This window comes from Pavona decussata, unplaced genomic scaffold (genome assembly GCF_977016875.1).
Source record: "Pavona decussata unplaced genomic scaffold, jaPavDecu1.1 SCAFFOLD_40, whole genome shotgun sequence".
NCBI lineage: Eukaryota > Metazoa > Cnidaria > Anthozoa > Scleractinia > Agariciidae > Pavona > Pavona decussata.
In genome coordinates this window covers 3,577,501-3,590,000 of record NW_028145462.1, presented here as the reverse complement: position 1 = coordinate 3,590,000, position 12,500 = coordinate 3,577,501, and the positions used below count along the sequence as shown (strand labels likewise).

The 12,500-nt window shown below is 37.0% G+C and overlaps 1 protein-coding gene and 1 long non-coding RNA gene across 2 annotated transcripts in view; one reads left to right on the top strand and one right to left on the bottom strand.

Moving 5' to 3' along the window:
- Positions 1-12,500, bottom strand: part of LOC146483249 (uncharacterized) — a 333,500-nt gene that overhangs the window by 138,884 nt on the left and 182,116 nt on the right. The window lies entirely within an intron of this gene.
- The window catches only part of LOC146483264 (transmembrane protease serine 9-like), a 40,342-nt gene that overhangs the window by 22,367 nt on the left and 5,475 nt on the right, over positions 1-12,500 (top strand). Inside the window, exon 6 of the mRNA XM_085106335.1 lies at positions 11,709-11,927. Coding sequence (XP_084962461.1) covers positions 11,709-11,927 — 219 coding nt within the window. The remainder of the gene's footprint in view (positions 1-11,708; positions 11,928-12,500) is intronic.

Sequence of the window (12,500 nt, the reverse complement as noted above, 5' to 3'; positions counted from 1 at the left end):
AAAGCCTTAAAGAATATGTTAGTATTATATACTGGTTTTTGGCTTTTTTTTTCTTCTTCTTTTACTGACCATTTTGTCTGATACTTGAACTGTCTCAGACAAATAAAAACTAAAATTGATCAGTCTTTAGAATTTGCTTTATAATTTTGGCCTAATTAAATGATAATGCATCTTTATTGTATACTGGCAAGGTTCCACATTAAATATATATTTTTTTTGACATTTTACAAACTGTAAGCAAGAACATTACAACATCACTTTGAAAACGATAAGTTTGTTGAGTTGTTTTCAAATTACATTACATAATGAATACAAATGAAGATACTGTTTGTAGAGTTTTCATATTACAAGCGTTATATATGTGGACATGACAACTAGAATTACCAGCTTAAGTTATGGTGGATATAGTTTTGGTTGTCATAAGAGAGGATCAAGTATATGTGTGGGCTTAATCCTCTAATGGTCATACATGACTTATTGGAATGATGATGATTCCCCTTGGTTTATTTTTAGGTCAGTCATCAAGAATCATAAAAATTAATTTTTTTAAAAATTATGTGTACGTAAACGAGAAACAAAAAAACTCTGGTTGTATGGTTGACCTAAAAAAAGTCATAAATAGTGAACAGCTGGGTATGTATGAACATGTATGGAGAATTCATACTTTTGATCCTCTCTTGCTTGTTGTTGTTGTCGCCAAACGTTAACTCCATGTGAACAGTTAGTTATTATTGCTCTACAAGGGGAAATGGGAGGTCAATTTTAGGGCGATGTAAAAATGCTTGTCCCTGACAGGGGTTGAAAAATATGCAGTTTTGTACCATTGCGGTGGAAATCTGAGTCTCTGCTTTCAAAACCTCAAAGGAAAGCTTTTTTGTTCTGTGCAATGAGGAAACTGCTTGATTATTTCAATATTTTGTTTTGGTAACCATTAAGGAAACTACATTGGGGCCACACCTATGCCAAGAGAGTCTGGTACAATTTAGAGTATTCTGTTCAACATTTTTGACATCTTGTCCCTTCAGTTTTATGTAAGAGTCCCCCCCCCCCCCCCCCCCTTCCCCTGGGGTGTAAGTGTGGTTACATTACATGTTTGTAGAGCTACTTGAGGTGCTGTTATTGAGCTACTGAGCAATCCAACCATTTATGGGTTTACCTCTGCGAGACCTGTGATACTTACCAATCAGATAAAAGAAGGAAAACCAAAAAAGTCAACAATAGGTTGAGTCTAGGAAAACTTCACAGGCTCTTGTAATGAGGCAGAGACAATAATACCGTAAAATTCCGGTTACGAGTGGGGATACGTAAAAAGGAAATGTCACCGGCTTTTTTAGGGGCAAGGGGGGAGGGGTGTTACGTGTTTATATAAAGATCAAAGATGGGCCTATAAGTGGAAGAGTGGTAGGGGTTTATCACGGTATAAAATTTTCGTTTACAAATAGATGGCCCAAAAATCGAGGCGATTTATTAGCAGGGGAGGGGGACTTAAAACCGAGATTTTATGGCATGGGATAACCGGTACAATACATGCTTGTATCGATTCTTTAAAATAAAAAAAAAAGGAAAAAGAAAAGAAAGTAGATAAGAATTACGGTATGGTATTAAATATCGAGGCTTCAAGTGACATTAGTCTCTTAAAGTATTTTTAGTACGAGTTGCGTCAAGATATCTGCATAGGCCCATGCATAATTATCTATACATTTTGCGACTCACACTCTGTTTTCAAGCTAGTCGTTTTTGTAAGTGGGTTGGTGTGACAGTTGTGCATGGATAAATAATGTATGGGGCTGTGCGGAAATCTTTCCCGAATTGCTTAGATATTGTTTCTAATAAAATGTTGGAGTTGAAAATTTTATTTGTTACATCAAGATCCTTCCTTCGAAAATAAAAAACCGAAATCTACACGTCAAAATACGGGAAAAGAGTTCTGCGGTATAGATTGCGGTTAAATTTTTATTTTCGTTTATTTATTTATTTATTTTTTTTTTGTGTGTGTGTGTTTGCCTGTTTATGATAAATTGATTAATATAAAATGTAAAACAACGGAAATGAGCATGACCGAACCACAACACATTCGTCATAACCAGACAAATCCTCGACAAGTGACATAAATCGTTTCAAAAATAAACAGAGGCGGTTCTTTACCCACGTCTTTTCCCTGCGAGGCGCTGTGAAAGCTTGAAACATGTCAAGTTTAACCAGCCTTAGATTGATTTGTATACATCTCTCGTAATGGCGGACGACTCGTGTGGAATGGAAACCAGGTTACGTAAATAAACAAGCCTCTTTAATGCAAATGTATTACAAATCTTGTGTTCACTCGCGAACGATAGAAGTCCACGAGCTGCTATGTTGCATCAACGGCTTTGCGATGAGAATCGAAGGAAAAAAGTTTGAATTCGAAGATACCATCGTTTGGGTTTTTGTGATGCATTCTTCGGTTGAAATGGTTACAAAAAGGCTGTATTTGCAAATTGGCGCCCAAAAAAAGGCGCGCTTTTTCAGTTTAATGTATTTCTGTGAGTCATTATGCATAAATCGTATCTCGCATAATTATGTCATTCCGCAACTCGTATTTTGCATAATTATGCCATTCCGCACGTCATTCCACATTTCATTCCCCAGGTTCATGTTTACCCTCACCGCTGAAAAATGTCGATTTTGTTTCTTTGTGTCAAGTTGTCAGGCGTCAATGGACAGAGACGCACAGTCTGCTGATCACATGCTCAATCGATGCACATGCCTCAAGCAGCATTCTTTAACTGCCGCTTTATTGAGACGAAGCATTGACTTCGGTGTTTGAATGTTGGGTTTCTCCGACCCGTTTACCAAAATAGATGGAGATGAATCAGGCTGTTTGGTGTAAAACTCGAGCCGCGATCACAAGTGCTAGCGATAGCACTTTATCGCACAATTTCTTGTTGGCATGATGGCTTCCCCGGTTAAAGTACGTTTATAAATTGCCTTCGGAAGGTAAGCTGCTTCAGGTAGGAATTATTTAAGTCTTTTATTGGCTTCACTAAACAAGTACACGGTTGTCGCAGTTGAAAATCTTTTGTTATGAGGCGATGAGATTAGATGGTGGTCGACAGCCGCTCGAACCGACAAACTAGTTTTCAGATTATAAAAACTGTCGTATTTTCTCCTCACTGAAACGTAAAACTTAAAGAGACATTTATCCATCTTGTTTACTTCCATGCTTTCAAATTCTGTCTTAAATTCGTTTGTTTGTGAAATCATTCTGTTAAATAAATAAAATCTTGCGCGGATTAAAGTTAATTTTCTGTCTTCATTTTAAGCCATCGACATCGACAACATGCAATGGCCTTATCACGGTTTTCGACGCCATTTTGACGAGTAGGCAAACAGGCTTGGAATAACAGTGTTTGTACGGAAATCCGATGTCAAATAATTTTCATAAAACATCGCTTCTGAAAAATTCGTGAATTGGAAACTTTTGGCATTAGGAAAAGGATTTTAAGAAAAACATTGGAGGGATGTAGCTGTGCCAGAAAGCGTCCAGTCGTGTTTTGAACTTTCCATACATTTCCCTGTATTTTTTTCCCGCGAACTATTCTTAGTAGCAGTTCACGGCTGGTTCGCTTTACAGACGAATGTATGGAAAGTTCAAAACTTTCTGACACAGCTACATCCCTCCAATTTTTTCCTAAAATCCTTTTCCTAGTGCTTAAAGTTTTCAATTCATGAATTTTTCAGAAGCGATGTTTTATGAAAGTAATTTGACATCTGATTTCCATACAAACACTGTTATTTCAAGCCTGTTTGCCTACTCGTCAAAATGGCGTCGAAAACCGTGATAAGGCCTATTTACAAGGGTTTTTTTTTATTAAAATAAGCAAAATTCTCATATCTTGCCTTCGAAAAGTGCTACCTCAGACTTAGCTGCATCTTATGTGCCTTTCGAAATTGCATTTTCTTTCATCCTATTTACTTCTTTCTCAGAAACATCAACAAATCGCTGAGCGGCCATTTTGAAAATTAGTGCTCCTGCTAAAATCACCTCGCGCGGGTGATTATAACAGGATATGACGCAATCTTCGACGAATCAGATCAACAGAATCTCTATAATCACCTGAGTAATTATACTAATATAGAATAAAATATGGTGGCTTCGGTTTTTTTCCAAGATTTATATCTCGTATTCGGAAAATACCTCTCTATCGACAGCAATTGCCTGTTAGCTTGATAATTCACTACTCTATGATCTGCCACAGAATCTTACTCAAAGGCTTCAAATGCTGCAAATCTGTGCTTCAAGACTGGTATTTAACAAGAAAACGTTCAAGCACGTTACTCTTCTATTGGCTCCCCATCAAACAACGCATTATGCTCAAACGTTTGATTACTACATACAAGGCGCTTAACGATCTCGCACCTACTGACAATTTCTAAATAACAAACCACGCTTCGCATGGTGACCATCCCCTCAGCGTTGCAGCGCCATAACTGTTGAATTCCGTTCCTCGTGAAATTAGAACTACTGAAAACCTAAACCAATTTAAATCCAAACTGAAAATTCATTTGTTTCGTATCATGTATTTTTAATCCTCTGTAGACTTTAAAATTGGACTTTTTTAGTCAGTATTATTTTCGGATTATAGCTTCTTAGCTATTGTCATGACAAGATTTGATCAATTTTCTAAAAAATTTTCAATCATTTTAGTAGTATAAAGCGGTCTAGAAATAATAAATTAGTATTAGTATTATTACGGTTGTATTTAATTTCGCGGTAAAGTCACCACATTAACGAAAAACAAACTATTCAATTGAATAAAAAAACAAGAAAAATATCACAACCCTCTGATATTTACCCAGGTTTGGGGTATTTTCCGCCTTACAATGTCCTTCTCTGAAAACACCGTCGGAAGAGTTTGATTTGCCATCATTTGTTTGAATCTGTAAGGTAATGTCCGATGTGTTCGCTCAACAATTTGAAAAAAAAAATACCGATTAGTAATCTGTATTTCAAAAACCTGTTTTGGAACTACGATATAAACACACATTTGTCCCTAACGTTTCTACAGGTTATTACGTTTTGTCGCCTAGATGAACTGATGGTGTTCACTGAAAATAAAATGCAACAAAAGAAAAATACATTAATTTGGTTTACCACTTAAAACAATAGTGATAGCAGTGATAGTTTCCTGTGTATTTAATTCCATATCAAGCGCATTTACCTATTTGAGCTTATCTGGTGTGGTCGCTATTTGACAAGATTCAAAGGTTTTAATTCTTTGGATACGTACTGTGTGTATCACAAAGTCGTTTTAATTTTCCGCGCTAACCTTTTATGCACCAGATTCATTTAGGTCGATGAAATTCCCACTGGAGGGGGAAGGAAAAATATCAAAAACAGTATTTACTTCTGATTGCACATCTGTAAACGTGTACGGTTTTTCAAATTTATTCTCTGCACTGGATTCATTTAGGTCGATGAAATCCCCGCTAGAGGAAAAACAAAAACAAACAAAACAAAAACAATATTCACTTCTGATTGCACATCTGTAAACGTGAAGCTCTCCAACGATACGGTTTTTGAAATTACAACTAAAGATGATTCCCTCGGAATTAAATTTATTGGAATAAAATGAAGTATAAGAATCATTCCTTCCTTTTGTTAGAAACTTTTAGTATTTATCCTCCCTTTATCAATTTTATTGAACAAAATAACTGGGGAGGGAGAACCACTTGTAGTTAATTACAGTTTATTCAGCCGCTTTCAGGGACTTAAGTCTGTTGCAAAGTGAACAAATCGTAATTAAACAAAAGTGAAAGGAGACAGTTATTGCAAAACAAATTTCAAATGTCATGTGAGTTGATGGAGTTTAACCAGGCTCCAAAGGATGGAGTGAAAACGTTTCCCAAAACATGGATCGTGGAATAGGATTTTCAAGTCAATGAAGTGTGTATGCAGAGAGCCTAAGCTGAAGGACTTCCTGTAGAAATTCGCACATAGAATCGTAGTGAATAAGAAAGAATTATTTAAATCTGGTATCAAACCTGTAGATGAATGTTTATAATTATTGTGGAGAAAAAGATTCTATCAAACATTCTTTCATTGACTGCATATTTACTAAGACTTTTGTACAAAATGTTGTTCAATGGAACGACATTGTGTCAGATCTCACCTAGTCCTTTTTGGTATTATTTCTGACACCCAAGAAAAAAGAATGAAACGGAAATTCAACTACACCAACCTATTTATGCGTCACTTTATATATTCTAGTAAATTAAGCAATAAAGCCATATCTCTTCATGATCAGGAGTTTACTAACAAGCTTCCTTTTGAACAATCTCGAAAGTATCTATTAGATACGATAAGAACTCTCCAATTTTTCAAGCAATTCAGGTTTTGTTTTCGCCCCAACACGTCGTTCGGCTGTTAGTGGAAAAAACTAAATGTCATGGCAATAATGCAAGTATTGATTTTTTTCAAACAGAGTAAGTAAGGATGCAATTTAATTAAAATAAAACATAAAAAAGTATGGACAGAAAGTATTATTTATTTTGTCCCCAGATGGTTTGCATTCACTTTTTTTTTAACAAAATACCACGAATAAACACGAGAAAAAAATTCATTTTGCGCCATATTAAATTCTAAAGTTGTTATTTATTCAGGTTTGTAATTGCCCATTTCAAATAATATTCTTCTGTCATGGTCCTCAATGAGTATGCAATCTTCTATTCACTGAAACGTCTTTGTGCTTGTTCAGCCAGATTCTGAATGTTGAGTTGTTTGGAGTTTTGAAGTATAGGTGATGAATATAAGGTAAAGTTAATAACCTTGTCGACATTCTAAATTACTGTTCATCATGCGGACTGCATTGGTTCTTTGCGTTTTGGGAATTGTTGCCTTGGCAAGTTTCGCAAATGGTAATGGTATTTAACTTTATCTCTATACATTCTTCAATTTTTTAGCTGCATTTTTTATAAAGCCATTGGAATAACTGCCAAACCAAATCTTAAGTGGCATTTTTAGGTGCATGCAATGGTTCACTGGCATTTCGGTCACTCCGAAAGGCCTAAAACGTCTTACAAATTCGGATAACTTGTTGAAAAACAACGTTTTTTCTTTCACTTTGGTGCTTTGCCACGGCCTAAAACATAGAAATATGTGGAAATTAGTTCCTTTTTTAGTCGCAGGGTTGAGTAATGTTGTTAACAGAGCGAAGGAAGGAAGATCTAGGACTTTCAAAAAGCCAAAAGCAGCTCGTCAAGTCGGGAATACGATTGGAAGCTATTCTCTGAGTAAAATTTTAATTATTATGCTGAAAAAGGTTGAACTCAAAAAGAAAGGAATTTTCAAACGAATTTAGAAAGGAGTTATTGAAATGAATCGCCCCATCCCACCTATAGGGTTTTACACATTATGCTGGAATTTTTTTCTCTATTATGCTTATGATTGGTGCTGAAAAAATCTCATTTTTATGCTCTATAGGAGTTACTTTTTAGACTCCACTATGCTCACACAAAAAGTCATGATTTTTACTTCTACGGTAACATACTATTCTTTAACCGATATAACGCTTAGTGCAATGGAAGCATGTGCGATGCCTCGATGTAATCCTCCATCACTCCGGCTTGGTTGGTATGAAACGAGTTGTCAGCGGTCGATAACGGTGAAGAAGAACAAGACGCGATCCGCCATTTTAAAATGTCACTGCTTAGGCAGGTGACATGTTCAGAGCGGAAAAACGCAAAAAGCATGCGCGAACTCTGCGTGAGCGCTGGGCACCAAAAGTTTCAAAAATGGCGGCAATTTTAATTTTCTTATTTTCGACAATTTCCTATGCTACCGCAGATATCCTGGTGGGTAGCGATAATTATCCCACACAAGAAGATAGCTGCAGATGTAACCTTGCTTTGGTTAAATTTTCTTATGGCTCCTTAAACTTCAAAAAAGATTTTAAAGCGCTCGTTGTTCCCGCGGCATGTAAACAAATCGCCTCCACGGCTCTGTTATTGTCATGAACTTTTTTACAAAAAGCGACTATATAAGCAAACCAGTGAATATTTAGGGTCGACAGTTCAACCGCGGGTAGTTCATGATCGTTAATTACTGAGTTTGCCAAAGTGGATCTTCATTTTTTTTTCGCAAGGATCTAATTATCGGTGTCGAGGGAGCAATTTCATGCGATGCGTTACTTTCGATCTCTTAGTATATTTTACTACTTTTTTTCCTTTAGTTTAGTTTATGTCTCTTCAATATGTTGTATATTTCTTTTTGTCTTTCGCTGCCCGTCTCGATTAGCTTTCGCTACTTGCAGTCGAGTGTAATTAGCTAAAAGTTGATCATGATAAGCACAATAAAAAAGTTTGTTTTTGACACTGTGTGTGTACATCTACCTAGTAGGCTCAGCTCAGGTCAGTTACACAACTGATGTGTAACAATATTGATCTGCACAGGTCAACTGAAGGCAGAAAAACTGCACAAATAATCCCTTTTGTCACTTTGCTTAGCGGGGATTTTGAATTTGTTTCACAAAGTTCACAAAGCCTTCCGTAATTGCACTCTTACTATCATTCACTCGTCGAGCAATTTTGTTTTAAAAACGAAAAAAAAAAAAAAAAAAAAAAAAAAAAGAAAAAAAAGAAAAAAAGAAAAAGTTGACCAGCTGCAATTTTTTAACTAGAATTTCTGTTTCCATTTTAGTTGTGCTAGGGTCAAATATGAATTGTCTTGTAATGAAGAACAAAGAGAATTAAATAGAGATGAAGCTCGGATAGCATAGTTACCAGAAGTGTCCCTTTGCTGTGTTTATAGTCATGTATCGGAACCTGTACCGCAAGTCCAGTTTTCGTTTTTGTCCTTACACGGTGTTGGTAAAATGCCCTGTTCGATGTTATAGCATTTTTGATTAAATTGGTCACAACATCTACTAAGATTTACCTCAAAAGCCACTGCTCAACAACGACAACAGAATCGAACAGCAGCGTTTTCAATTCACTTGCGCCCGCGAACGGATATGCGCAGAAATATTGCGCAGAACATTTTTTCGCTCTGAAGGTGACATGTACCCGTGGCAAGATTCTGACTGATCGGGCGGGACTCCAGAACCTCAGTCTGACCAGAAAATGCTAGCCCTCAGATCTGGCAGTTTTCCCATTACTATTTCGTTAATCAACCTCCCCTTGCTTCTCTTAAAATAAGGACAACAACACCTTTGTGTGGCTGAAAACGGGGAAGTGGGTGACAAAGTGCTCCGTTAATATTTAAGCCCCATGACCCCCCTGGAGTGTCAAGAAAACAAAACCTACAGCCCAATGAGATGTAGACAGTGGATGGAGAGAAGGGAGTAGGCCTTCACTCAGGGCCACTGTAAACATTCCTGGGTAGAGAGGAGGGAGTGGGCCTCCTCTCTGACTGGAGGGAGTGGGCCTCCACTAACCTAACTCCAGAGGGTAAAATTGGAGGGAGTTTGGCCTCCGAAAATCGAGTCTATGGGGGCAAGAGTGTGACGAGAAGAGCACTTCATCCCCATTCCCATATTTATTTTACCAATCTCAAGTATCTATTACTGGACTGGCAAAGTGTTTTAATCTACATAGACAAACCTAAGCGAGGTACTTAGTTTCTAGTTCGTTCAGACAAGTAACATACTTAAGTGTTTCTGAGAATCGTGATGATCCTTCAATAAATTGACATATCTAAACCACCTCAAATGTGGTAGGTAATTTCTCTAAATATTATAATGTTCATTTGGCCAGTTTAATTCAAGTGTACACAAGGAAACCTCAGAGAGGTACTTATTCTAAGAGTCCCATTGCTCATTTTAACAAGTAACGCAATTATAACGTACAATTAAAATGGGATGCTTAGGCCCTCAAGGTGTACGTGTTTTACCAGGAGTTTCTAATAACAGTGTACATTACAACTGAGTTGTAAAACCGATGTCGCCCTACGATGTAAGTTGTATTACAAAATATCCTAGATGATTGGAAAAGCCACTTGGCAAACCGTATTATTAAGAAGACCATGAGCAAGAAAGAGCTTTGGGTGGGTGGGTGGGAGGGAGTAGAAAATATTCTTGACAAAATGTCGCACTGTAGTTTATCTCGAGTGAGAGCAAAAGACAGTGGCCAAATTTAGCAAGCACGTATCAAAATGCAAAAGTGCGCTCTGATTGGATGGTTATTCTCACGTGAGGTCATCCAAGGTCAACGATCGGATAATAAGCAAAGCTCATAGCTCAAAATAGAAACAAGAGTTGTTGATTAACTGAAATTTATTTCATATCTTCAAAAAATTGTGATGTATAATTCCGCTTTCACTATATGCTCAAAATTATGCCAGATATTCAGATTTACCATAATTCGCGCAATTAATTCATATGCACAATAGAATACATTGAAACAGCAGTGACTGACCAAAAGAGCCTGAAAGTTATACAAAGGGAAATATATGTGGTGTATGATGTAATTTGATGTAGTTTACCTGGTAAAAAAAATAAAAAAAAGAAAAATAAAATAAAAGAAATCCGAAACATTTTACTAAAATTGTTTTAGAGCAGTTTCCAATTGAGTACTGGGATACCAAAACCAAGGTAATTCAGAATAACTCAGGGCAATCACAGCAGACACAAACAGCCCAATGAGCCAATCAGAATTCGAAACAAATACAGATAACAGGCAAAAAGCTAAAAACAAAACAAAAAACAAAAACAAAAAACAAAAACAAAAACAAACCCACGAGCTAGCAAGTCATGATTGGGTTTGATTTGTCCTCTCATTGGTTGAAAAAGTGGCACCAATTTTCAAACCAAACACAGATCTTAGTATAGCAAAACCAAAGGAAACGCGAATTGCTTTCGACAGTCAATTTAAAGCCGTTCTATTTAATTGACAAAACAATTGCAAAAAGGTTAGGGAATCGGACAATTAAATTAATTATCAATATTTCCTCTTTGTCTTTCCATCTTATGTAGTTTTACATACATGCGAAAAACATTTGCCAAATGGCTGGTTTATTTTTTGTTCAGGTATATAGAAAAAGTTACCCTCTTCTACACCACTCTACTTTTCTCCAAAATTAGCTTTTTTCTGCTTCCCTCATTTTCTACTTCAGTATTTCTATGTTGTCCTCTATTTATTCCACGTCTGCCAGTTCTAAGAACGAGATTTTGTAATAGTTGGAAAAAAGATATCAAAATGTAAAGATAAATCATGCAGATCTGTAGGAAATTAATACATTAAAGGGGCACCTTTTCTGAGATTTTGTTGTAGTTTGTTAAAAACTGTTCGAATATTTAACAAAGAAGCTGGCTTCTAATGTGAAATTGCTTGTGGAGCACCGGGAAAAAGTTAGATGATTTCTTGGAGGAAAAACAAGCTGTAATCGGTTATTTAGTAATTCAAGTCGCAATCCATTTCCACCCTAGCTATTCACAGCAAAAGATAATTAATACTAGTCTCTGCTCACTTATGGGGTTGTTTTTAACAAAACCGAACCATTATTTTAACGCTTCTATAGATACAGATATATCATTTGGCCATTAAAATTGACACTAAAGAGCGGGTGACACTGCCCATTTAACTTTAAGTGGTTCCATATTTCCAGGCCGTTGTGAAGACAAGAACAGGCTCTGTAGTTTCTTGGCTCAACGGGGATTCTGCAAGGGGATCTTTCAAAGTTACACGAAGAAGTACTGCCAGAAGAGTTGTAAACTTTGCGGTGGTGGTGGTGGTGGCGCTGTCGTCGGTAGCCGTGGATCAGGAAAGTGTGGAATCAAACCCAGGACACGAATCGTCGGTGGTACCGAGGCCCCAAAAGGAGCTTGGCCGTGGCAAGCGCAGGTCAGGACAACCTCGGGTTTTCCGTTCTGTGGAGGAACGTTGGTTCATCCACGTTGGGTGGTCACTGCAGCTCACTGCACCACTGGCAAAACTCCTTCATCAGTTCGGATAAGGTGAGCTGAAAGGAAAATGTTTCGAGTTATGACATGTTACTCCGAGGCACACTTTATACTCGTTACCTCTTCCTGTCACATTAATACACAAATTTTGACAAGCAGATAGGAAGTCATTGGAATCAGAGAGAGATCATCAGCTAGATTGACAAAAGTAACGTTGGTTTAAGCTGCAACAAGTTTCAACAATATATTGCCAGAACGTCATTATCGAGTGAAAGTAAAATAATGAAATCGAGTATATATAGTGAAGAGATGAATAAATTGAAAGTTAAAGTGCCCATATCGGAATTTTTTTTTAATTTTCTTATCTGAATCTAAACATCACCCTAATTTTTCGATTTGCATAAAACGCGAATTTCTTATAAATTTTATAAGACGTTCAAATTTGCCGCCATTTCGCATTAGTCTCCTCTCGGTTTAGCTAGAGCTGTGACGTAGATTCAGGAACACGTGACTTCAGCCTTTGTCTGGATCTCACTGAAAACAAGTCGCGGTATTTCTACACGTTTCTCGAAAATGCCGGAAAGATGTGTTGCAGCGAGATGTGGAAACATCTAAGACGAAGCGAAT